The 27,900-nt window shown below is 36.5% G+C and overlaps 1 protein-coding gene across 1 annotated transcript in view; it reads left to right on the top strand.

Annotated features, from left to right (window-relative positions):
* Nucleotides 1-27,900, top strand: part of GPR149 (G protein-coupled receptor 149) — a 43,575-nt gene that overhangs the window by 3,431 nt on the left and 12,244 nt on the right. The window contains exon 3 of the mRNA XM_045852020.1: nucleotides 3,797-4,251. Within this exon, the coding sequence (XP_045707976.1) occupies nucleotides 3,797-4,251 (455 nt within the window). The remainder of the gene's footprint in view (nucleotides 1-3,796; nucleotides 4,252-27,900) is intronic.

Genomic DNA, 27,900 nt, shown 5'->3' with positions numbered 1-27,900 from the left:
AACAATGTACTTATGAAGATTAATATCCAGAGCAATAATGATAGGGAATATTAATGCTAAATATTTTTCAGGCCACATAGAAGAACACATAGCTTATAAAATCATTAAGTCTGAAAATTCTCAGTCTCTCGAGTGGAAACTTTTTGCCACTAAATTAGTGAACAAGCCCTATCTTATAGTATTTAAGATTGTGAAGGAGACAAAAAGTGTCTAGTGCCACCAGAAACGGAAGGGCTTAATGGCGTGGTTTAGGGCAGTCATTTTAAGAAGTAAAGAACACCCCTATCAGAGCTGAAAATGAAGCAATGCAACAGACCTATCACTGCAAATGGTCTAGGAAGTATTCTATCTTGTACCACCCAGAAAGAAGAGCCTAAGGCAGGCTACCAGAATCAACAATAATTTTCACATCTCATGTTTGATATCAACCATGCCTTTGAAGATCAAGATAGTACTTTAACTGTAAAATTACCATTGCTTTTATTTGCATTTATTTTAAAATTCAAGGAAGGCACTGAAATATGTAGGCAAAAAGAAAGAAGCATGGTCTCTAAAATAAAACATTGTGAGAAATATTAGTTTAAAATACTTATCATTCAAATCACTCAATTCACTTCTATCATCCCAGGTTCTGCCATAAGGACATTCTTTGAATAACAGTGATGCCCTCTCTGAGAACCCCTCACACGTTTTCCTATTGCTAGGATGACAGAAACAGAACTGTGAGACCTCAAAGATGGTTCATCCTTAGCTAGGCAGGTGCTTGATCAGGTATAGTACTTTGAGTTTTGGAGAGTGTGGCTTCGATTTCACTTTTAATCTTTTTCTCCTTAACAAACTAAGACCCCCCCCTTTAAATATTTATCAGTAAACTCCAGAAGCAAGCAAGAAAAACATTTCCTAACTCATATTTGCCAGAGGTTCATTTTGCAGATGTAAATATAATTCCATATATTGGCTTTACTGAATGGAAACCAAGATGTGCAACTTAACAATGAATTGCACTAATTAAAAACATCTTGCAGAAGTGATAATTTCTCCTTCCAACAATAATCTGTTATTGTTTATGTCTCAGACCAAAAGTATCAAAAATGGTTTTAACAGAGAGGTCTCAGGAGGCAGACACAGGTGTTGGGTATGGCTTTCAGACTCATTTGGTTTGCATGGCATATTTTCCTTTTAATTAAATAGTTGAAGTAAAATATTTTATACAAAATCAGATTTTAACTTTAATTTTTTGACAAAATCAGAATACCTGGTAACATGTATCTCTGAAGAATTATTTTTATAAGCTGATACAATTACATATGTATACATTGTAATTGACAAGGTGTGATTAAAGTGAAAGACTAGAGCTAATCATGCTCTATCCAGGAGTTTGCTTTGAGAATAAATACAACATGATATCTCTTTTTCATGAGTGTAATATAGGCTTCAACAGATCATGACTATGTTCTGATAGTCTTTAGGTTTCTTGTAAGTTATTAGTCAAACACTGTTTACTCTGCTATGTTGTTATAGCCTATTATCTACATTAGGTAACTCAGTCAGAATTTATCTATAACATTAAGGAAAGTCACTAACAAGAAATTGTTTTTATTGGCTTTACTTCATAATTAATGTACTTCCTGTGACTTAAAGACAGCACAACTGAGACATTATGCTTCTTTTAACATAATTTCTCTCATGTGTCTGATTAGCAGTAAAGCAACTTCACATAGAATTAATAACTCCAGATCTGGAATCAGTTAGCTTTAAATTCAAATCTGTTTACTAGGTAAGTAAGCTTAGGTGGATTTGTTCCATCAGCCTCAGTTTTCTCAACTGTAAAACAGCACCAGTATGCTTTTTATCATGCAGGGTTATTGGTGTGTTTAATCACATGACCTATATGCAAAACTTGGCCTTCTGTTTCCCTGTGGTGTCTATCACAGCCTCATAACCTACCTCTCAGACCACCTCTTGCACCTCCTGACAGAGGACCTGGTTTTTCATTGGCACATTGGTACATGCTGAATATTCCTTCAAAAACATTACTCATTTTTACTTCATATATTTCAATTATACTATTCAGGTAATAAAATATATAACCACAGACACCAATTTTAATGTGTTATATGATAAATTGGGGTTTTAAAAAAGAATTTATTTATTTATTTATTATTATTTTTTGAGAGAAGGGAAGGGAGGGGGAAAGAGAAGGAGAGAAACATCAATGTGTGGTTGCCTCTTGCACACCCCCAGACTGGGGACCTGTCTGGCATCCCAAGCATGTGCCCCAACTGGGAATTGAACTGGCAACCCTGTGATTTGCAGACCAGCACTTAATCCACTGAGCCACACCAGCCAGGGCAATAAATTGGGATTTTAATGACAAATTTTATTGATTAACGTCCCTAAATTGACAATATGTAACTTTACATTATTTTTAGAGAAAAAGGAAATTCACCAATGATTGAAACATCGTTTTAGTTCCTTTAGCTTTCACACTGGTAAAGTAAGTTAAAAATTCTAATTGAATTTTACTGGATTACATTACTAGAAAAAATAAGTAGCATTATCCAAGTGAAGTGGAAAATTTTTTGAAATGGGCCATGTTTTGAAAAATGAAAAACCAAACATTAAATTAAATTTTGTCTACCATCTTGATATAATATCATTTCTAAATACATAAAAATTATCTAGTATTTAATGACATTTACACAAAAATATTGTATCACTTTCTGTGTCATATTCTTCCTTGTTATTCTGGTAAGATTTGTACCATATCCACCAATAGTAGTATTATATCTAGAACAGCATCACATTTCACCTGATTTAAACCACAAAATTTTTATGTATTCCTGATAAACTCTATGTTGTAATTCAAGAGGTTTATAGACATGTTGTAAAGTGCTTCAGTTCATAGAAATATGTCTTTTTTAAACAATTGATCCAAATTTATTTCTATCAAAAATGTACCCATTGTTTATCAAAGTTTAAAACTGTTACTGCATTGCTTAATTTTTAATGTATGTATTTATGAACAAATGTCAGGAATGTTATACATCAAAATATTTATTTTTTTAAAGATTTATTTATTTATTCATTCTCAGAGAGGGAAGGGAGGGAGAAAGAGGAAGAGAGAGAGAGAGAGAGAGAGAGAGAGAGAGAGAGAGAGAGAAACATCAATGTGCAGTTGCTGGGGGTCATGGCCTGCAACCCAGGCATGTACCCTGACTGGGAATCGAACCTGTGACACTTTGGTTCACAGCCCGCGCTCGGTCCACTGAGCTACACCAGCCAGGGCTTACATCAAAATATTTAAAGCAGTTACATTTATTGAAGGTGTAAGCTGAATAACTCACATAATATTAAGAACTATTTAATAATTCACTTCTAGCAAATAAAATTTATAAACTATATTTATCCCCAAATAAAGAAATGTGGAAATGTGTGGATAATTTGTACACTGAAAGGCTAAAACTAAAATTGAATGTGTATGACAGTTTTCTAATTTATGCTTAATTTTTGATACATAAAACTGCTTTAAAGACTGCGGGGTTCTTGGCATTGTATGTATTTCAAACCCCTCATTATGCGAGTGAGAAAAATTAGGCACAGAGTTAAAAAAGGACTTGAATTTGTAAGGCATAATTGCTTTGCATAATTGACAAGAAGTAAATGAAGATAGTGTTTAAATTCATATTAATGAGGTTGAATACACTTCCCTAATTTTACTTGCTATGTATATTCAGTTGTTGTTTATATCTACTGCCTTAACCATGGAATTTTGTTTTGTTTTGTTTTTACTTAGCCAAGAGAAGAGGCTTTGAATTCAATATATCATTTGAACGAATTTATGGAATTTATAAAATATCACATGAAGATTACTATGATGATGAAAATTCTACATCCTATCACAATCTCATGAACTATGAGTGCAAAACTACAAAAGACTCTCAGAGAGGCACTCATAATATCTTCAATGCCATGAAAGTGGAAATCAGCACCACCCCCTCTCTGGACAGCTCCACGTTAAAAGGCATTAACAAGAGCACCAACACTGATAGTCCAGAGGCTAAAGAGGACTCCCACAATGAAAAGGGTGTTGATCCACTGCTCTTTAAAAAATCAGAAGGTGATATTCACTACGAAGAAACTACCTTTTTGGAAGGGCCAGAAAGAAGACTTTCTCATGAGGAGAGTCAAAAACCAGACCTTTCAGACTGGGAATGGTGTAGGAGTAAATCAGAAAGAACTCCTCGTCAGGTACAGTAAAGATTATTGTTTGTGTGAAATTAAAGTGAAACCAATTGTCACAGGCATGAAAAAAATTATCAGTTGCTTATTCAATTCAATCAAGTCTGAGGCTAATTACACTTGCCTCAATTAATTTCCACAATACTAAATTTTATTTCAGGCTGTCTTTTGATTTTCTAAAGATTAGTTCTACATTTTCACTCAAAAATCTATGTATTTAGGGATTGGCAGAGTTAAATAGGCTCTTTGATCATTGTAGGTCAAGCAATCTGTCTAAATTCAGACCAGACCCCCAGAACTTGTTTCAAATTATTTGATTTGTAGGTTTTATTTTTCCTTTATCCCAAAAGTGTTCCACAAGTCCCCAAGAGATGTTTTCTTTTTTCTAATATAAAGGCGAATATTTATAAAATTAGTGGTGAGGAGGATAGTCCTGCTGCAACTATAAGAAACATCTTGCCTGCTAATCGTGCTAGAACTAGTCCCTCTACTATTCAGCACTGAAATAATGATCTATTCCAGAATACACCCACGTGAGCCTTTGCAAACCCTGCTGAATATTCCATTTCTTTAAGGATGAAAGAAAGTTTTCATAATTTTTTAAAAGATTTTATTTATTTATTTTTAGAGAGAGGGGGCAGGAGGGAGAGAAGAGAAACATCAATGTGTGGTTGCCTCTCACACGCCCCCTACTGGGGACCTGGCCCACAGCCCAGGCATGTGCCCTGACTAGGAATCAAACTGGCAACCCTTTGGTTTGCAGGCTGGCACTCAATCCATTGAGCCAAACCAGCCAGGGAAAGTTTTCATAATTTCTATAAAAATGAAAGAATTTGTACATTAATCACATCCCATTTTCTCTTAGATTCCGACTTGCTTAGAATCATGAGAGATACTTTTTATCTTATAGAAATTGTCATGTGTTGTTGATATAAGATTGTTCTTTCCTCCGAACTTTCACATCTGGGAATTAAATTTGAGCTTGATTTCCATACTATTGATTTGCTAGAAAGAGAAGCATTTTCCTACATGATTTAGTAGAACTCAAAGTCCATTTGCACCTGGACTCTGGAATCAAAAACATAATTTTAGAAATATCTGCTAAAAATAATGCACTCATTATATGACCTATAACACCAAGTAAACTCAATGGTTTAGGAATATATGGAAAAATGGTAAAACCATTTAAAAATAGCTTGGAGATGATTATCACAGAAGTCTGAACAGTGTTTGCTTTTAGAAAGAGAATAATCAAAAAAGCATACATGGGGTACCCTGGGGTGTTGGCAATAGCTTACTTTCTCATCTTACAGTGATTATAGCTTTTTATACTATATATCTGTCCTTAATGCTCTCTTGAATATTTCACACTTTTAAAAAAGCTAAAAATAAAGTTTGACCAGATGATTTTGATGAACCCTATCACGTCCTGCGTCTGCCTCTTGGGTCCATCCAGAACCATTCTGTTACTCTTTCACTTGCTGTTAACTTAATGGAATATGGTTATCCAGTCTTTACATTCTTTCTCATCTCTGCTAACTAAATATTCTTCCTTTCCTCAGCTTCACTTATAGTAGCCCATAGCTTTTTAACTACATAAAACCTACAATCAAACAAAATATTCAAGTTGTCTTTCCTTGTTCACTCTATGAGCCATACTTCTCTTGCAGGGGTGTCTAACCCATGGCCCATAGGCCCCATGCAGCCCAGCATGGCTATGAAGGCAGTCCAACACAAAATCATAAATATGCTTAAAACATTATGAGATTTTTTTTGTGATTGCACACCACAATGTATTTAATGTGTGACCTAAGGCAACCCTTCTTCTTCCAGTGTGACCCAGAGACACCAAAAGGTTGGACACCCCTGTATGCATCTTAAGATCACATTCACTTATTCAGCAGTCATATTGTGCTGCTGAATAAGTGATGTGTTTAACATCATCTATCACCCTTAAGCCCTTTTGTTCATGCTGCTGCTTAGCCATTTTGTACATTTGTAGTCTATTCTATGGACCCAATTATATCTCTATTCATTTTCTCTTGTTCTGGTTAGCCCACTTTTCTATTTATTTTGATAGCCTTTTCTAATGTTACTTAAAATGGTTTTGGATGCTAATTCTAAGACCTGACTTGTACACTGTCTTCCCAAATTTGTATCACTCATGGTTTAATAAGTCTCCCTTCATATTTATATCTAACCATTGATTTTAAGTGTGGAGCCAGACAGGGCTAAAGACAGAGGCCTGCTGTGCAGGTAGAAACAAGTCCCTTGTTCATTTTGGTTTACTTAAAAGCACCTTTAATATTTTTGTTCCAGTAGTTACTCATCTTGTTAGTTGCCTTTGCAATCAATATATTTTCCTCCTTCTTGTTAATATGGTTATCATTAGGATATTATGAGATGTTTTAATGAAATACTAAAATAAAATCTTCTAATGCATTTAATTAATCTGCTGTTAATTAGTTTATTTAGTCAATACATATTATTCATAGAAACAATATGGATATAAAAATATAAGCTCCCTGGCTTCACAGCCAAGTGCAGGAAGTAGACTTTCAAAGATACCTCTTAAAAGGCATATGTTCCCTGAGGGCAGCACAAAGAACATAAACAATGCACTTTTAGACCACAGAGGAAGGAGTGATAAGGCCAGAAGCCATGAGGAAGAAAGGAACTGGTCTAATTAGACATGGTCTTAGTGAACTCATACTGTGTCATCATCTTAAAACTTCTTTTTCTTGATTCTCAAACTTTCATCAGTGGATCTTAGAACCTTTCCAGGAATAGATGTAAATATCATTTGCCTAGTTTATTGATTTTACTTCTTTCCACTTGGAAAATAAGAAATATTTGTATATTTTCAGTGTTCTGTTTCCCAGGAGCTTCAAGGTCATCAGCCATGTGTACACAGCAACTTGTCCTTGTTACTGGAGTGCAACTCTTTTGAGAGAGAAATCTTGAACTCTCTTGCAGTAGCAAGGTTCTCTCTTATTATTTCTTTTTAAAAAAAATTTTCTTTCTTTCTTTCTTTCTTTCTTTCTTTCTTTCTTTCTTTCTTTCTTTCTCTGTCTTTCTTTCTTTCTTCTTTCTCAATTTCTTTCTTTTTAGAGAGAGGAGAAGAGAGGGAGAAAGAGAGGGAGAAAAACATCAATGTGGGGTTGCCTCTCATGCACCCCTTACTGGGGACCTGGCCTGCAACCCAGGCATGTGCCCTGACTGGGAATTGAACCAGCGACCCTTTGGTTTGCAGGCCAGTGCTCAATCCACTGAGCTACACCAGCCAATTTCTTGTTTTAAATTAAATTGTACTTCCTTTACCCTTGCAAGCATTTCCTTTATTTTTATTAGATTTATTGGGTGACATTGGTTAATAAGGTTATATAGGTTTCAAGTGTACAATTCCGTGATACATCATCTGTATATTGCATTGTGTGCCCATCACCCAAAGTAAAATCTTCTTCCACAACCATATATTTGACCCCCTTTGCCCTTTACTGCTTCCCCCAACTCCCTTCCCTCTAGTAATCACCATACTATGAGTTTTATTTGTTTTTCTTGTCTGATTTGTTGCTTTCAGTTTTATATCCCACATATGGGTGAAATCATGTAGTACTTGAGTTTTTCCAACTGACTTATTTTGCTTAGTGTGATAGTCTCAAGATCCATCCATGTTGTCACAAATACACTATTTCATCTTTTCTTATGGCTGAGTATTATTCCATTATGTGTATGTACCACATTTTCTTTATCCAATCATATACTGAAGAACATTTTGTTTGTCTCCATGTGTTGGTCACTGTAAATAATGCTGCAATGAACATAGGGTGTATATACCTTTGCAAATAAATGTTTTAAAATTTTGGGGGGATACCCAGAAGAGAGGTTACTGAGTTGTATGGTAACTCTATTCTTAATTTTTTAAAGAACTTCGGTACTTTTTTTTATAGTGAGTATACCAGTTTACATTCCCATCAGCAGTGAATGAAGGTTCCTTTTTCTCTACAACACTTATTACCTGTCCAACGCTTATTACCTGTCCAACACTTATTACCTGTCTTGTTGATAATAGCTCTTCTAACAGGTGTGAAGTAGCATCTCCTTGTAGTTTTGATCTGCATTTCCCTAATAGCTAATAAAGTTGAACATCTTCACAATTATCTGTTGGCCATTTGTATGTCTTCTTGGGAGAAGTTCTGTTCAGGTCCTCTGCCTATTTTTTAATTGGATTTTCTGTTTGCTGCTGAGCTATATAAGACTTTTATATATTCTCAAACATTTTTACAGAGGACACATAAGGAAATTAGGACTGAGGATATCTGGTTTTCTGCATCCCCCCTTGACTTCACGGTGTTCGCTGTAAGCAACGGGCCTGTCCTTTTCTTTGATCTTCTGATCTGAACATGTTTCCAAAGGCCCTCTTTGATGCCCTTACTATTTCCATAAGCCACAGATGATCATCTTAAGTTAGCCTTCCTAATACCAGTGATTCTGTCTTTGGCAATGAGTCATTTGTTTTATAGATCCCCGTTAAGCCTGACCTGACCTATACTGAATTACAGGATGCAATATTTTTTCTTCCTTAACCTCATCACTTACAACTATATAGTCAGGATTGTAGCCTTGGCACTCATATCTGTCTTTTTTTTCAAGTTTTTCCTCTGAAAGTTTAAAAGTGTACACTTTATCTAATTTCCCTTCCAGATAGTGTGGATTCTAGAAACAATTATTTTTTTTCTTTATGTGTCCAACTTTTCCAATTTTGCCAATCATTTCCCCTTGTTCAGAATTAGATTCTAAGAAACTGTTCCTTATTACCTCCTGAACTTTCTGTGAGATGAAAGTGTCAGCAAAGCAAGGCAAAAATATGCTAAATGATCTACTTTATAGTGAAATGTACCTTCAAGCAGAGTCACTGAAAAATACTGCCTTGCCTCTAGGCAAACACAGATTCTGCCTTAATGACTATATCTAGATTCAAGAGCCATCCTTCCTATATCCTAAGCCATGATTTAGAAATCTAATTTCAGCTCACTGACACCATTTGCAAAACTAGAGAAGTTTTGAAACAACCAGTAAATTAATAGCACTAACAAGTCACCAATTGTTAATAGTCACCAATTTTAAGCAGTTATAAAATAAAAAGGAAAAAAGTTTAAGAATTTTAGATTTAAAATTCTTTTTAAAAAATTTTTTAAAATTTAAAAATTTTAACATTTTTTAAAATTTTATACTTTGAAGAACTTCTTGAACCAGCCCTTTCCTCCCATGAATCATACAGCTATAAGTAGTAAAACCAGGACTCAAACACATTTATCATCCTGTGAAACAGCAAAATTTCTATAGTATTGTAGTGTCAAAATCCAGTAAGTATCTTACCAATGTCTATATATTGGGAGCAAACATTACCCTGAGCAAAATGATATTTAAAACCCTTCGTTTTAATAATAGATTATGATGTATTTTCATTCTAGTCTCTTCCAGCATGTTGCAATTAGAGCTTGAGCTTTGGAAACAGGCAGGCCGGAGCTCAGTCTCGCCTCCACTTTTTTGTATCCTTGTATCCTCATTGATAATATGGGGAAATAATAAAACTGGTATTGTGAAGATTAGATAAGATAATGCATATCAGATGCTTATTTCAGTGTACATTGCATAATACACACACTGCATTTGAGACACTTAGTCACTTACTCAGTATTTATTTTCAGTCTATGCTAGGTGCCAGGTGCTGTGCTTGGTGCTGGTGGTAGATAGAGCAGTTAAAAGAAGCAAACATGCTGTCATCATAGATTTAATTCATAACATAGAAGAGAAAAATAAATAAATGAGTATTTAATAAGTAGAGGGTTCTATGGGTGTCCAACTGGAAATCTAGTAAAGGCTTTGCAGAGTACCAGGTATTTAAATTGATACTGAAGAATAAAAGGAATTTAGCCATGCAAAATAAAAAGAGAACACATCCCATAAAAGATCTGTCAGGCTTCAAAGTCTATCTTCTTTGTATAATTCCTTTGTCTCTACAATCTTATAATAAAAAAGAAGGAAGATAAACAGACAATATAGATTCATTTCTCCGAGTCTACTCAATTCAATATCTTGAAATTTCTCTCAAAGATATTTAAACTTACTTACAAAGAACTTATCACCTGAATTTAACTTAATTTCATGATCTTAGGAGGGTGGTTTTACACCTTCTGATACATTGCAGTAAAAATGTGGCAGGAATCACTCAGAAATAATGTCCCCTAATTCAATAGAATATAGGACTGTGTCCCCAGGGGAGGCTCCAAGGTTTTTGCATAGGAGCATTGGGATGACAATCTTGTAGAGGGGACATCTAGAGGACTTATCTTAAAGTGGTGCTGAACTCACTGGTTTCCATTAAAAAGCAGACTCCAGTGACTTTGGGAGCACCAATGAAAAGCACTGGGGAGGATCTGAAGACCCTCCCCTAGACTGCCGCTGGGGCACAACCACGACACATCACATGAAATACCATCTAAGTCAAGTAATGTAACCTCACTGGCCCTTAGTAAGCTAATAGGACTGCTATGAGAATTCAACATTGTAATGTAAATGATTTCAAACATATAAAACCATTTGCCCATGTACACAATATTAAAATACAGAACCAAGCAGAGAAAACTTTAGATACGTATATCACATAGTAGGGACTCTAATATACTGTTGAATTAATGAACAAATGTCAGTGAAAGCAATTGTATTTCAGCCTGGAGTGTGGAGGTGACTTAGGTATTTGTTATAGTTATTCTTCTGCTGTCTGGTAAAAATAACTCAGGTGTCAGATGGCCAGAATTTCTTAATAGTGCCACAAAGGTACCTCAGGCCAAACATTTCAGGCCAACCATCATACCTGGGTAAATGGACCATCTATCTCTGAGCCAGAGGAAAGCTGCCAACAATTCTGAAAACACTCTACAAGAATTTTGATTCCCATGTAAAGAGTTAAATTCTAGAAAGGATTCAGGTCCAAGACAAAATTCAGAGTAATTAGAAAGGAGGAGTCCAAGACTAGTCCAAGAGTAAAGGTGATACTTATTACACTAAATGATGATTGAAATTTTAAACAACTGTGGTAAAAGATAAGTTCTAAATAATTTTCTTATCTTTAAAATATTAACCTTAGAGTAGCATTTATTCACTTTTCAGTTTTGCTTAAGCTCTACATTAAAATGAAAACTATAGTTTTGTACAAAGGTGAGAAAAAAAATCATTGTTGCCTGAATCTTTGACAAGATATTCACATTATGGATACAAGCTTTGACATGTGTTTAATCAGCCAGATATTTGGAGGAGTATCTTATAAAGGAAAATATCCTAAATCCAGCCAGTTGTTCTCAACCCTTCTGAATTTAACAATTACATGAAGTGCTTGGAAGAGATACCAATACCCAGACCCCACTCCAGACCAACCCAAGGAGGGTCTCAGCTGGTTGTCTCTAGTGTTTGACACCTTGTGAATCAGTGATTCCAATGAGAAACCTTGGTTGAGCCCTACTAATCTATAATTCATAAACAAAAATGGTAAAGTAATAAGAAGAATTGCCCCAATTATAATTAGATCCCTTCCTCCACCTTTTATTTTTTACTGGAGTCCCGTCCAGCTCTATGAAAGAGATGAGATATCATTTTATACTTTAATCTCAATAAATGGTGAAAGCTAAGCAGGGGTGACTTGATCCATTCTTCTCCCTTCCAACTCAATCAAGTGGTAATAACTGTGGGCATCACTGAACAAATGGTATTGCTTCCTCTGAGTCAGTTCCTACACTGATGAGTAATGGCCACTTTTAAGTATTTAAGACCCAAAAGCATATACGGAAATAGTTGGGCTTTTGAACTTGTCATTACAGCCAAATTTCAATTTTAGTAATTATAATCTGCTTACCTCATTTTCCCATGATGTTTCAATGGTGCCTTTTGTTTTTTGGAAAAAATTACACTCAAAGCTTCCCATTCTCAGCTGTGTATATTTGGAAAACATAATGGTTTCAATTCAGATACAAATAGAAATAACCATTCTAAATTATCTCTTTTTTAGTTTAGGATAAAAGGCCATACAAATAAGCAAGAAAAATATCAGAGATTGATGAAATCAACACAACTCTACTAGCCCCACAAAACACTTACTTTCCCAATGAGTCTTTATTTCAAAGAGTAAACATCCTTTCCTTTTAAAACCTTTGAAAATGTCTGAATCGGAAGGAAGAAGGTGCTTTAATCATTATTGCAACTGTTATTTGTGTAGCAGTTAGCCATGTATAAAGAACTTTTACATATATTGCTTAGTCTAAACTTCCCTCTAGACAGTCATGGAAGATGTTTTCACTTGCTTTGAGAAACAAGTGAAGTGAAATGAGACTAATAGTCCACTGGTGTGCATATATGCCTAGGATTTTATGTAGGTAGATAAAACTACATAAGTTTATTATAAATTTTACTGATATAAAAGATATGTAGCACACAAGTTACAAATAATATTAAAGTAGACATTACTTTTTATTGTAAATGCCATATAGCTATTTGATTCTCACAGAATGCTTTCATTGATTTTGCCAAATTCTTAAATTCATAGCCAACCTACAGTTGCAACTGGCAAATAGATGCAGTTCCAGTATGAATGCTGGTTAATAGTTTTATGCATTAATGAGTAAGACGGAAGTGAAAGAACAAAGATGTACTGTGCTGTCTACAGCAGTTCGCCCTGCAGAAGGGAGAGGGGGCATGTGGAGAGCATGCTCCAGCACGTGGAGACATGGGGAGTCCAGGGACTGTGCATATTTCATCTGGGTATAAAATTTCGCAGTGATAGGTATTGTTTATATATATATTTAGTTATACTTAAAAATGTAGCTTTTTTATGATTTTATTTATTTATTTATTTTTAGAGAGGGAAGGGAGGGAGAAAGAGAGAGAGAGAGAAACATCAATGTGCGGTTGCTGGGGATCATGGCCTGCAACCCAGGCATGTACTCTAACTGGGAATTGAGCCTGCGACACTTTGGTTCGCAGCCTGTGCTCAATCCACTGAGCTACGCCAGCCAGTGCTAAAATGTAGCATTTTAATGCTAAGGTTCTGAGTATGCATAATCCTGGGGTTCTGTTGGGTATTTCTTTTAAAGGGAGAAAGAGAAAAGTATATTTTGATCCTTCTGAAAGAAAAAAGTGAATTTATCCCAGGTGAACAGGGGGAAAATATATACATTGTTATAATATTTTTAAAATATTGACTCTCACCCTGACCAGTGTGACCTTGTTGGGCAGCAGGTCGCAAAGCAAAAGGTTGCCTGTTCGATTTCCAGTCACAGCACATGCCTAGGTTGTGGGTTTGGCTCCTGTTCAGGGCTCATGTGAGAGGCAACCGATCAATGTTTCTCTCACGTTGGTGTTTCTGTCCTTTTCTTTTTCCCTCCTTGCCCTCTCCCTAAAAAAATAATTAATCAATTAATTTTGAAACAAAATAAGATGTTTACTATTCAGACATTCTTAATTAATTATAGAATTGCCTTTGCAAGAACAATTACAAATTAATATTTTAGATGACAAATTTTAGTGTTAGCTCCATGAGGATTAAATGTGCGTTGGCTGTGTCTCCTTTTTTGTTCCCAGTCTTGTGATTTCTTCAGCAACATCTTTCACAGGAATTTCTTGCCCACACAAAATGCACAGTTTCTCCAAGGCCAGCCGTAGGTGGACTCTAGAGGTGATAGATGGTCTCTTCTGAGGACCGGATGAATGTTGCCTTAAGGAGCTGGTTTACACTACAAAGCACCTCCCTGTGCAATCGGGGAGAGCCATGCAGGCTCATCTGTGGAACTCTGATCTCTTTTAAAACATCTGCACAAACAGCCCTCTTCCTGCGATCAGCAGTCCCATCCTGAAGCAGCACCCCCTCCTCCCTCCCCTGAGGATTTCCTTGAGGTCCGGTCTGAATCTTTTTGGTGGGAACTGGTCAGGCTGGGTCTGCATGGTTGCACACAAGGGCAGAGAGGTGTTCTTGGGTCTGCAGACGCAGTGTCTACCTCTTTGCAGCCGTGTAAGTTGTAACTGTGGGCCTCCGGAGGCAGAGCCAGGTGCTCCACAGCTGGCACTTTCTACTGATCCGCGACTATTGTTTGACCTCTTTTTGACCCTCAGTTTCCTCAACTGAGAAGGAATAAAAATATTCACCTCCTAGGGCATTAAGGTGAAACAAACTAGAGCTATGAAGTCTCTTTCAAACATTATTCATTTATTATTAATTAAATATGCATTTATTCATGTATTCATTCAACTAATATTTGTTAAGAGCCATTAGTCATTCCTCCTTATCTGCACCAAAAAGTCAGAAAGTTACAGAAGTTTTTGAACGTTACTGCATTGGAGAACTTTAGATTTATGTCTGACCTTCAACCAGTTCCTAAGGTCATAGTCCATATGAAGGCTGGATGGGCCAAGAACAGAAAAAGGGGCTGCCCTAAAATCATGCAGCTGGTGAGCTGTCTGGTGAGGTTCTACCCAGAGTGTGGACTCCTGGGTTCTCTTTTACCTCTCTTCTTGCCCCGCCCACTCCACCCAGTAGCTGCGAGAGAACTAGGCAGTCATTGAGAGAAGGCAGTGATTGGTTTATCAACATTTTATAGAGGACAAATAGCTTATTTTTGAAATTGTATGAGTTAGTACCCAAGCATGTCATTCTTATAGTAAGAGTTCCTCTCCTGAGTTTTAAGTTTCTTAGTACTCACCACTAGTACGTAAAACATGGAAGCCTACTTTGGATTTTCCATCTCCCAAAGGTCCCCAGGGACTGGAATAACCTCCCAAGTCAACCTTTCCCTGCTCTTTAGCAAGAATACTTCAAGTTTCTTTTCAGTAAATAACTTCTCTACCTAACAACCTCTAAACCCCAAATCTCCAGTCACGGAGTAACCCAAGTACAACCCATAAGCTCAGATACACGCTATATATTCACATCTTTTGAGAAACACACTTATACCCTTTAAAATATACTATTTCTCAAAACACAGGCATGCATACAACCATACTAACGAAATCACTAATATGCATTTGAGGTTGTAGGTTATATACATGTCTATTTGGGGGAAGCCCATAGGAGAAGTTGGTAGAAGAGAAGGTGAAGAAGAGTCAGAAATGACTTACATATCACCCCTCTCCTGCACAGGAAAAGTACCCTAACTATTCTATAATTTTGGTATAGCTAAAAAGCATAGTCATTTTGAAGATGGAATTCCAACCATCAAAGTAGGTTAGCTCTACCCTGACACACAGGAGTAATTATACCTGTAAGTCCCTAGAACCTTGGATGATTTTCTTGCTGTTGGGCAGAATTTGGAGTCCAGCTCTGGCTCTGGGACTGATTCTGTGACACTGGTCAGGCTCTTTGCCTTTGTTTTCTCACCTGAAAAATGAGACATTCAAGAAAACCAGACAGTTTGGACCAAGTAACCCTTAGGTCTTTTCCAGCCTTAAGATACTATGATCTATAATTCTTTCATGCATTGCACTGCTCCAGAATTTGACTTCATAAAGCTCTGCCCAGAGTATTAGGGTTTTCTCTATACCGGTGGTTTCATAAACCCAACTTTGAGGCTTCTATGGCCTAACCGATATAATGGCCTCACTTGGTATTTCTTATTATATGTTTATTTTCTTTCCTCTCCAGCGATCAGGTGTAGCTGTAGCACCTCTGTTTCTCAAGCATGTGCCTGTGCATTATAGGACACTTGAGTACTGGGGAATTGGCCACACAGAGTGTTGGTTAGAACTTGGTCATGAGAAAAAGCCTAAGTGAATGGACAAGCGCTTTCCAGAGTCCACAGATAACCTGGTCAACAAGCAGTTTTCAACCCTTCAGGGTGCCCAGTACTAAACTCCCTATTCACTGCCGTGAACTGCAAAAAAAATAACAATTGAAAACGCCACTCCTTTTTAAGAAAAGAAATCTGCATAAAAGCAAGTACTCACAGCCTCAGCCAAACCCTGTTGGAATTGTCTCCTATCATGGAACCACCCCTGACTTAGCGGAGCAGAGGTGGTGATAGCCTGTGGTCGGAGACCGTGCAAAGGTGGCCCCCTCTTCAGCCACGTGCCCAGTTTCCGAGTTTCCACTTCCCTCAGTTGTCCTACAGCTGAGTCAACTAATTTCATGTTCTGCAGATCCAGCCGCACTATTTATTTTCAGAGCAATTGGGTTTTAGGAGGCTATAAATAAGTAGCCTCAGGTCCAATGTCTCCATTCATTCAGGCTTATTATAGCATCTCTTTCTCTGCAGGCTGGCACCAGCTTCCGGGCACAGACACCGTGTCCTGGGTTGCCCTTCACTACGGTCTAAACTACATGTTCTACTCTTTCTAGATCTTAACACCCCCATCTCAGTCCTAACCCTGCCACCCAGTTAGAGAGTCCACATAGAAGACAGGGCAATTCACCAACCGTCAGTTTCCTGAAGGGGCAATTTTCTGAATTATTCCTTCACTGAATTTAATAAAGGTACCGACATAACAACAATTTGTTTTAAGAAACATTTTAAAAAATATATTAAATGAGTTTGGATATATTGTTATTGAGGATATATTTAAAAATATGTTTTACCCAAATAGTATCAAGAATATAATCTTCTTGAATATATTAAATATGAATACTCTTTTAATGAATCTACTAGTGAACTTAATGAACCTTATGACCCTTAGCATTTACTAAGTTGTAAAAGATACTAATTGAATATATTCAAGAGGACTATTTCTCTTGTGTGAAGTTTTTATAAATGGTAAGTGTGATCAAAAAGTCACATGACAAATTGATCTTTTAAGAAATTGGCTTTCTGCAAAACGATTTTGGCAAAGGGACCTAGGAGCCAGATGGGTGTGATGCCTCGGCTTCCAGGGGCAGGTCTCCTATACATACCAACGGGCAGCCTCTCTGGATTTCTGGGTATTTCCCTCTCCACCCACCCCTGCTGAGCTCTGCTGCCTCTGGTCCCCGGTCCTGAATGGAGAAGTCCTCGTCCTGATGCGGCCTTCACAGTGCCTGAAACGCTATTGCCGAGTATCTCGTCTCTCCCAAGTGGAGCCATACTGTGCTGAGACTCAGCTGCTCCGCTCCCTTCTCCTTCCTGTCGAGCCTTTCAGAGACTCCGTTTCGAACATTTTCCTAGTCTCTCTTAAAATGCTGGAGTTATATGGAAACTTGAAAACTGACAGGGAAACAAACATGTAACTCCCAATCTTGAAAAAAGTTCCTTGTCTTTAGCAGAATTACCTGTGTTGGAAGATTTCTTATTGTTCAGCGTATGACAGAAGTAGCAGGGCAGCAAAATAAGCAATTATGGCATTAATTTGATTCATTTAAATTGAGAATAATATTTCCTCTTACTCCCTTGTAAAGACAAATGCATATTCCTAAGAAATTTGTGCTAGGAATTAATCACATCTTTTAAGAAAAATAGTGTATCTCACCAAATATAATTTTGAATGCTATAACTTAACAACATATGACTTCTCTCCCCTTGCATAAATGGACTTCAAATAATTACCTTTATCTCTCCGATTAGATCTTAGTAAGTTCTTATACATTGCAAATTCTGTTTTATCTCTTAGTTCCTTACCCCACCCCACCAAATATAATGACTTTGTATTAAATATCTTACAGCAATTAAACATTTCTGGTATGGCAGAGAACATTTCAGAATAATAACTGGTTATAAAAAAACTTGAAGACCAACTGAACTGAATTAACTTGAAAATAATGGTGATTCAAACAATAAAACCCTATTTTGTTGGCACGGAAAAATAGCACATGAAAATATGCTCAATATCATTAGACAAATTCAAATTAAAATCACAGTAAGACACCATACACACCCACTGCAATGGCTGCAATCAAGAGGATAGACATTAATAAGTGTGGGCAGGGATGCAAAGAAACTGGAACATTGCTGGTGGAATGTAAAATTATATACTCCCTTTGAAAGAGAGTTTGGTGGTTTCCGAAAGTGTTAAACATCAAGTTATACAGCCCAGCAATTCCACCTCTAGGACTATACCCAAGAGAAATGGAAACACATGTTCTTGAAGCACTATTCATAATGGCCAAAAACACAAAAACACAAACAAAAAATAAACAAACCTGCAAACAGTACAAAAAGCAGAGAATGAATAAAAGATGTGGTGCTGTACCCATACAATAGGATGCTACTCAACAATAAAAGGAATGAACCACCAAAACATATTACCACATGTAAAAACTGCAAAAATGTGGAAAGTGACAGAAGCCATATTACATGGTTCCATTTATGTGGAATGTTAATAAGATTCAAGTCTATATAGACAGAAAGGAGATCAGTGGTTTTCCAGGAGTGGGAGCCAGAGCAGGGATTAACTGAAAGTGAGCATGAGAAAATGTGTTTTTTTGGGGGGTAGAGGAGATGACAAAATGTTCTGAAACTGGACTGTGGCGATGGCTGCACAACTCTGCATTCACCAGAAGTCATTGCACTGTGCACTGACAGCATGTGAGTTCAGCAGCATGTAGATTATATTCTAATAAACCTGTTTGTAAAAATAAAAAAAAATAATTGCAGAGTAGAGCACAACGGTGTTCTGGCCCAGAGCACACTGCTCACTTTGGCTTACCCTGATATGCTTTACAAATTAACAAAAAAAATCCTTTACCTAAAATCTCTTTCCTTTGAAGACTTCAGTCTTGTTCAAAAACTGTGTTTGCTCTAATGTTTGATGTCAGCTCTGTATTAAAGTTCAGTTTGCAGTACAGCAGTGGGGAGAGTTGAAACTAGTGTTTGCCTTGAAGTTGAAATAGATTTAGCATTAAGTTTCTTAAGTATAGACCTGTGAAGCAACATAAACATGGTGTTCTTCAATATTTGCAAACAATTAGTAGTTTTTTTAAAGAGTTACCAAGAAATTACATTTGTTACTTTAAAAACATGAATGGAGTTACATTATAATAATTACTTTTGAAATAGAACAAGCCCTTTGCCCACTGTATTCAGCACTGTATTCTTTCAAATGGAGAAACCTACTCTAAAGAAAAAATGCATGTACAGTCTATTAAAAACATATTGTCAAATATTCATCAAATGATGATACAGCACATTACTCATACTCACTTTACATTTGTGTTCCACTGCCAATTCACGTCTTTTTATTTTCTAAATAGCTGCCACAATTTCCTTCCTACTTCTACCCTATGTATTTCACTGATTGTTATCTTCATTGGATTTTTTTTTAATTCAGGACTATCAATGCTTAAAGCTTACAATAACAGTTAACATTTCTTAAGACAGACACTCTTCTAAATACTTTGCACATCTGTTTTGCTTACTTCTCACCTTATTTCATTTAATTCTCAAAATAACCCTGTGAAGTGGGTGCTGTTGTTGCCCTTACTTTACATTGAGGAAACTGATGCACAGAGAATTCCCTAACGTCATCTGTATCCAAGGTGGTACAGCCAAGATGGGAGTCCCAGGCCCAACTGCCTAGCCACTCAGCTGAACGGCCTCTTAGGAGCATTTCAAGAAAGGGAGCCTTATGCATGTCTCTTCTTCTTTCTTTTTTTGTTACCATAGCCTTGTTGCCTTGTGTATTAGATAAAACTCTAATAAAAAAGGGAGACTTTAGTATATATTGTTCCTTCCCTCCAGCTTCCCCAAGACAAACCATGAAATGTGTGCACACATTATGTGAATTTGCCATCCATTCCTTCAAAATAACGTTTGTTTAGTATTAATAATTGAGAAAATTTATGACATCATGTACATACAATATAAACACACATACTCAGTTAAACATTGTTTGTGTTACTTCATGGTAGAGCTTTGAATTTAATCCTAATAACTAATCTCTTCATATGCATTGCTCCATCCTGACATGTATAATGTATATAAGGAAGAAGATCTTGAAGAGAGAGAATTGATTTGTAAAAACATAACACTATCATGGATACATTTTTAGAAGTTTTGATTGCAGCAGAAGAAATGAGTCTCTTTAAGAAAACTGGAGGCCAGACTAGATGACTTTTTTACAGACAATGAGATGGATATTGTAAGAAATGCCTCTTCCAATAGTTAAAGGTTTGAATAATTGAGAAGCAAATTATAAAAGCAGGAAGTTACTTATACTTTTCATAATCAGGATTATAAACATACACCCAATTTCTGTAATTTTTGTTTAGACTGCCACTATGGATCATGAGTTATGAGGATATATAAGAGTGATGATAATTTTCGGTACTAGGATCCATATAGCATGTTAAAAATTAATGTTCTTATACAGCTAGTCCTCCCTCTGGTGAAAATAATGTCCTAGTTTCAAGTTGACAAAATAGCCTAAAGGTGTTTTCAGCAGAAATTTGTGCAGATTTGATAATTATAAAGATCCCATGTAGGGAGCACTGATGGTGGTGCTGAACTGAGCTCCATGGACAGAAAAAACTTCTTAAAAAGATGAAAGTCATATGAAAAAAATACAATATTTACACAATGTAATATTTTAGCATGGAACAATTGAAGACAAAATGTTCTCAAATCATTTATTTATTTTTAAGGCAATGTTTCCTACACAACACAAATAAAATTGCATGTAAACACAGATGTTAAAGGCAGGGAACAATGTTAAAAAGTGACTCTTGGGTGGACGCTTGGATTAAAATTTCATATTGAATATTTCCTAAGGAGCAGAGGGTATTAGAATTCCTAGGAACATACCTCTGCCCAAAGCTGTTGTATAGCCAGTTCTAAATACTTCTCTCTGCTGAAATTGTAGCCACCCTGTAAGACGTGGAAGGCTAGCCAGAGTGAACAAGTCCATTAAGCGCTGTCGCAACAGTATTCTGTTAGAAATGTTGGGTGGTTTGCTGGAAATGCCAGTGAACTTGCTCAGTCCATTCCAAGAGCTTCTCTGAGGACTGAAGCTGCGTTTCCAATGATGGTATCATAAAAGTAAGAGATAAGTCAACAGTTCACTGCTTTTCCACCTTTCCTAGCTTCCAAAGATTTGCCAAGAATTGTTTCTTCTACTAAAGCATGCCTCCTAGGCTATATACACTAATCCAAACAAATTTGACATGTCAGTGTGCCTCTCCTTTGTTATTAAGAATATTAGGATATTCATGTTTGTGCATTTTGACCAAACCTAGTTTGAGTCTGGAACATCCTTCATTCATGGGTGTCCTGGGGAACTAAAGCCCTCGCCCCCAATCACTGGCCATTTGGGGACCCTTCCAGAGTGTTAAGACTTGTGGGAGCTACTTGAGCCACGTGGACAAGCTCTCAAAGAGCTAGCATTTTTTAAACTGGTCAAACAACTCTAATCACCCCCAAAGTTATTTTCAATAGCAGTTTTTCCCACTCTTCTATAAAATATATAAAGTTGCTTCTTCCCTTTTCATTCATTCATTTGATAAGTATTTATTAAGGGACTACTAAATGCACTAAGGCACTAAGTATGTAGCAATGAATAAACATCTACATCTCTTCATTGAGTATTGTTGCTACCTGAAATCCCACACATCAAACTGGTGCAGAAGAGTTCAGTGCAGATGCCTAAAACAGAGAGTCCAGAGAGAAGCAGAAAAGGATAAAGAATTCTGGAGCCAAGCCATGTACATTCTCTTTAGCCTTTGAGATGCAAGAAGGCAGAACGCAGCATGAACTCTGTCTCTTGTTCTCAGCACGTCTATTTCTGTGATATTTGGTGACCATGTTTCTTCGAACAGCAACAAGAAATCTGATTATTGATTCTGACAAATATAAACACATATGACAAGAAAGAACCTTATAAACTGGGAAAATCCCAAGCTGTTTGATCAAAGTATCTGGCAATCAGTGATGAAGGCTCACAGACTTCTTTTAAAACATCATGGGCCTCTTTTAAAATTTCCCAAGGGCTTCTCCACATGGCTTTCATCAGCCACTTGTCCCTGTACTGGCATCTAAGAGGAGATGGCATACGTGTGCATCTTTGCATTGACTCTGTTTGTGGTATTCCCAGCCTCTCCAGGGATCAATGAACTTTTCACTCTTTATCCTACTTGACATCTCAGTAGCACGTGAAACTCTTGTATCTTGCTTCTGTGCTTTCCTTGGTTTCCATTACCTTTTACATTTCTTAGTATTTTTCCACCTCTTTTGGCTCATCCTTCCGGGCTCCTTTATGATCTACTGTATCTCTGCCCATTCCTTAAATGTTTATGTTCTTTGGGGTCCACTTCTCATTTTGCACTCTCCTGATTCAACTCCATCTCAAATATATATCTAAATATATCATTTAGGTCCAGTCTCTCCTGAGCCTCAGGCTCTGATATTCAATCTCGTGCTGAATTCCTCTAGTTGGACAAGCAACAGGCACCTCAATTTTAGCTTTCCAGCACTGAACCCTTGATCTTCTTCTGATCCCATCCCTCCAAAGCTGTTTCTCCTCTGTGTTCCATCTCTCTGTGGATAATAACACCATCACCCACACAGTTGCCCAAGCCAAGTACTTGGTCAACATCCTTGACTTTCTCCAACATCACTCAACATCAAATCAGTCACCAGGTCCTACATCTTAAATATGTCTTCCCGCTCCCACATCTCACCATAGCCATTGTTTCCCCCCTCACTTAAATCAGCGTTCCCTCTCAATGGCCTCTTTGCTGGTCCTCCTGTCTCCAGGTTTGAACTTCTCCAATCTGTTTTACTGCCCAGAATAAGTTTACAAAGATGTACTTTTTGTCATGTCGACACCATGTTTGAAATATTTTGGTGGTTCTCTTCTCATTCAGGAAAAAGCTGAAAATCTTCAATGTGATTTAAGTGACTGGCTTCTGTGGCTTCATCTTTCTTCAACTTCTTTTTTATATTATGCATTGGTTTTGGGCGGATGGAGAGCTTAGTGGTTAGATAACCATATGCTTATTACATGGGGTTTCCCGCAATATTTCCAGTACCCTAACTAGCACCACACATAGTTATCATAGTATTATTGACTATATTTCCTAAGCTTTACTTACTTACGTGTGACTAATTTGTAGCTACCAATTTGTTCTTAGTCCCTTCACCTCTTCCACCCAGTGCTCCAAGCTTCTCCCCACCCCCTGGCAACCACCAGTTCTCTCTCTGTATCTATGAGTCTGTCGCATTTTTTAGTGTTCTTTTATATTGTTCTTTAGCTTCCACATGTGAGTGAAATCATTATGGTTTTTCTGTCTTTCTTTGACTGACTTATTTCACTTAGCTAATACCCACTGGGTTGATCCATGTTGTCACAAATGGTAAGAGTTCATTCTTTTTTATGGCCATGATCTATTTTTAATCTTTTGAGGAAACTCCACTATGTTTTCCATAGTGGTTGCCCCAATCTGAATTCCCACCCACAGTACACTAGGGTTCTCTTTTTGCCACATCCTCACCAAAACGTGTCATTTGTTGATTTAATGATGATAACCATTCTGACAGGTGTGAGGTGATACCTTGTTGTGGTTTTAATTTGCATTTCTTTGACAATTATTGACATTGGGCATCTTTTCATATGTCTATTGACCTTCCATATTTCCTTTTTGGAGAAGTGTCTATTTAGATCCACTGCCCATTTTTTAATTGAACTGTTTGGGGTTCTTTCAGTTAAGTTTTTATAAATTTTAGATACTAACCCCTTATCAGATGTATCATTGGCAAATATATTCTCCTATTTAGTAAGTTGTCTCTTCCTTTTTTGTTTTCTCATGGCTGCCATTGCTGTTCATGAACTTTTTAGTTTGATGTAATCCCATTCTCTTCAACCTCCTCCTGAACTCTTTGCTCCAGTTTTTTGAATTATTAATACTCCTTCTTCAAATATGGCATGTTTTTTCTTCCACCAGAACTTTACCCCCTGTCTATTCAAGTCCCTCTCCGAGGATTCTTCAAAGATTATCAAGTGTGATCTCATGTCTAATGCTTCTCTAGTGTTGTCTCTAAGTAAGCCTGATATTCCTGCTGTGATTTCTTAATAGTGACCCTTGAAACAAGTGTGCATACAGATTATGTGGGACTTGAATGTTGTATTCTTTAAGGATATATCTTTTTTAAAGTATAAGAATCATGAATAGAAAATTAGGTGAAAACATAAATATTATTTAGAACAAGAAGAGAAATCACAATGAATTCAATGGTGCCTTGAAGATTCGGGCGTCTTTCTTCTAAGGTCTCTTTAGACCACACACTTACCTGGAAATGCTTTCTGACTGCAACCTGGCTTCCCCTCCCCGTTCATGACGCGACAATTTCCAACCGTAACCAGAACTTACAGTAGTCCGTGCTTCAGAGTGGCTCTCAATTTATAACTTCATGATAAATTTGTTTTCCACCTAAGGTTTTGGTATTTTTAAATAGTTTTTAACTGTCCCAGCTAATGCAAATGTGCATTTGCTTTTTAGTTGTAATTCTCACTAAGCTTGGGAAATTAAGAACTATGGGCATGTACAATAGCACGATATTTCTTAGTGTCCTTTTCTGAGATGTGCACTAAATTAACCAGGAAAGGATGTACCCTGTGTGAGATCACAGCTCTTTCATTGTTTTCTAGTATCTTCTAAGTCAGCGGTTCCCAAATCTAGCTACAAACAAGAGTCATCTGGAAATCTCTTTGCAAATATAAATAATTGGTTTCCAATTCTAAACCTGAGTAAGAATCTTCCACACACAGTGAGACCAAAAATCTGTATTTTTAATGTAATTTGCTGGCGATTCTTATATGGCGAGTTCAGCACCAATCTAAGACTGGCATTTGGAAACAACTGATCTCAAGAACTAAAGAAGTTGGGTTGTAGGCCTGACTCATTAAAAAACAAATACTCTTAATCAGTGGATATAATTGTCTTTAAATATGTTTATAATATAGAAAATCAGTTTTTCTAGGAAACTAAGTGTCCTACTGCATATTTCCAGAAATACCATATTAGAATAGCCAACTTATTCTGAAAACTTAATAATTATTAACTAGAAAGAGAAAAAAACACCAGGCACTGGCCCATATTTTTTTAAAAAGACTTTGGAGCATCATCAACTTTCAGCCTGTGAAGTTACAACATGCATTTTGCACATGATTACCCGATCCAGTACACAAATACTAATGTAAATTAAAAACAAAATCCAGAAAAAATTAAATGTCAGCACCTTAGTAATCCCATGAATTAAAAAACACTATCAGGCAGACTATAAGCCTGTACATTTTATTCTTGATTTTGTTACACAGGTGTTTATTATTCTCTCCCTGGTCACATATACCACTTTACTCTCAAGGAACTCATTTTCCCTGAAGACAGGTAGTTAGTTTCCAAAGCGTGTGCACATGGGTCATGTTCTATGTGTAACTGCATCATTAGCATTATCCTTTTATGAGATCCAAAAATATAACTGTGATTTTTAGTTAATTTTTTCTAAAAAACCTTTGTAATAATATTTTCAAAAGAACTGCTCCAGTATTTTCTGTGTGGGATGGAAAGATTTCGGAGACCTTGCCTTCTAAATCAATCTTAGAAAACAATTTCCACATGTCATGTTCTATTGCTTTGTAAGTAGTAAGAAGAAAGAAAATTTAAATGTGAGAAGGAAGAACAAAGCAGTCTTTTTATACTCCTTTGAGTTTAAGATTTGAAAATTTACTTGGTATTTTCTTCAAAAGAGAAATGAGTTGCATTAGATTTTGTCTTAAGAATAATGACTTTATTGTTTTTACAAAAATAACATATATTCATTATTTTAATGTTCAAGCAGTACAGAAAATAATCAAGAAAAGAAAGACAAATAACATAAAATTATACAACCCAGAAAGAATAATAGCTCTCTATGCAAATATACAGAGAGAAAGATGGATAGTTGGATAGGTAGAAGGAAGGAAGGAAGAACATTTTATTATCCCAGTCCCTGAAATAGTGTTTGGCTTATACTAGGTGATAAATAAAAAAAAGTAGAGTGAGTGAATGAATTACATTGTATTATTTTTTTCAGGAGCCATACTGCCCAGATTAGAATCTCATTTCTACCACTTAGTATCTCTTTGGCATTGAAAAAGTTACTTAAAACCTCTGCATTTCAGTTATCTCATTGATCAAATAGGGATAATAATAATAATCACCTCAAAGACATTCTTAAGTGAAATAAGATTGTGTGTGTGTGCACATGCGTGCAGTAGTGAAACGTACAACGCCTGCTAGTAAAATTTGGTGCCACTGCTGACATTCATGTTAAAGTGCCAGCTGTTTTACTCATCGTTGCTTCTGTCAACACAGGGCAAATGGAAAATAAAGCCTTAGTATTATTATGAAAATAGTTTTGACAATACAGATCCCCTCATTTTGAGAACTGATGCTTCAGATCACCTCCTGCCAAAATGGAGTCTACCTGCCAGAACTTTTTGATATTTTCAAGTTACCTTCTTCCTGTACAACTGCCTATGGAAGTGGGGGAATCTTTTGTTTCTTTTTGTAGCATTATTTTTAGAAGATTGTGCATGAGGCTGAGTACTCTCTTCATTTGGTAGCTGCTTGAATCCACAGCTGACCTTTTTTTTTCTTCATTTTATTACTGAATGAGAGAGATTATGTGGTTGAACTATATTCTACCACCTTAATCCATAAGTGTGTTTGGGTTTTTGAATTAATTAAAAATCTCTGTCTGCTTTTTTTTCTTTTACTATTAAGTTTGGGTTTTTTTCTTCCATTGAATGAAATTTTGTACTTAGGGGAGCAGAAGCAGGATCGCTGTTATGAGACAAGAAACTCCCTTAGAATTGTAGGCAAAGCTGGGGCAATGAGGTCTGAATGAAAAGTTGGAGCATCAGAGGTGAGGGTACTAATCGGTGAAGTTGAGAAGCCAGGTATGTGTAGCCCCCGAAGTAGAAATATGAAGGGGGAATTTGTGTAGATATCTATGGAAAAGTGTTGTCTCTGAAGAAACCACAACCTCTCCGGGTCCAGAGCCAAGCATCTGGGTGTAGATCAAGGCCACTGTTGGTCCACGATACCAGGGGGCGGGAGGAAAAGCTAGGTGAGGAAGGCGCTGAGAGGGAGATGACAAGATAGCACCTGCAGGTACCTCCTCTTCTGCCTCTGAACCTGCCTGTGGAAGGAGTTTCAGGTAGTTATGGCCACTGACTTGTTTCCACCTTTCAAATACCAAGCAAGTCCCTGTCCTGGTCGATTCTAACCAGGAAGCATACAAGAAAGGGGGTTCTGAAGAATGTATTTCCCAGCCTGGCTATACTCACTAAAAACCACCAGTTACTAATGGCATGTATTGTCTTCTTTAAAAGGTATAAATATTAAGCTTTTCAAATAATTTTCTAGATAAAAAGTATTTTAAAAGCTAGAGAATTTTGCCTTTACTTTGCAAAAAACTAATTTTGCAAAAAATTAGAAGAAAATCTCATTAATTTACAAAGCTAATAATATCCATATGAGCTATATAGAGTTGAATAATTCTTTTTTTTTCAAAGGGGATTGAGATTCTTAAAATTATAGTCACATGGAAGTTATCCTTAATTTTCTATAACATAGTATGTTTGGTGCATATTTTTCAGATGGTATTTAATTGCAAAAATTAGGTGGTAATGCATTGTTTTTATAGTCAGGGAAATTTAACTATAAACTATTATGCA

The sequence above is a fragment of the Phyllostomus hastatus genome, unplaced genomic scaffold (assembly GCF_019186645.2).
Source record: "Phyllostomus hastatus isolate PE091 unplaced genomic scaffold, TTU_PhHast_1.1 phas_contig_86, whole genome shotgun sequence".
Classification (NCBI taxonomy): Eukaryota; Metazoa; Chordata; class Mammalia; order Chiroptera; family Phyllostomidae; genus Phyllostomus; species Phyllostomus hastatus.
The sequence above is the reverse complement of the archived record's forward strand: the minus strand, read 5'-3'. Positions and strand labels throughout refer to the sequence as shown.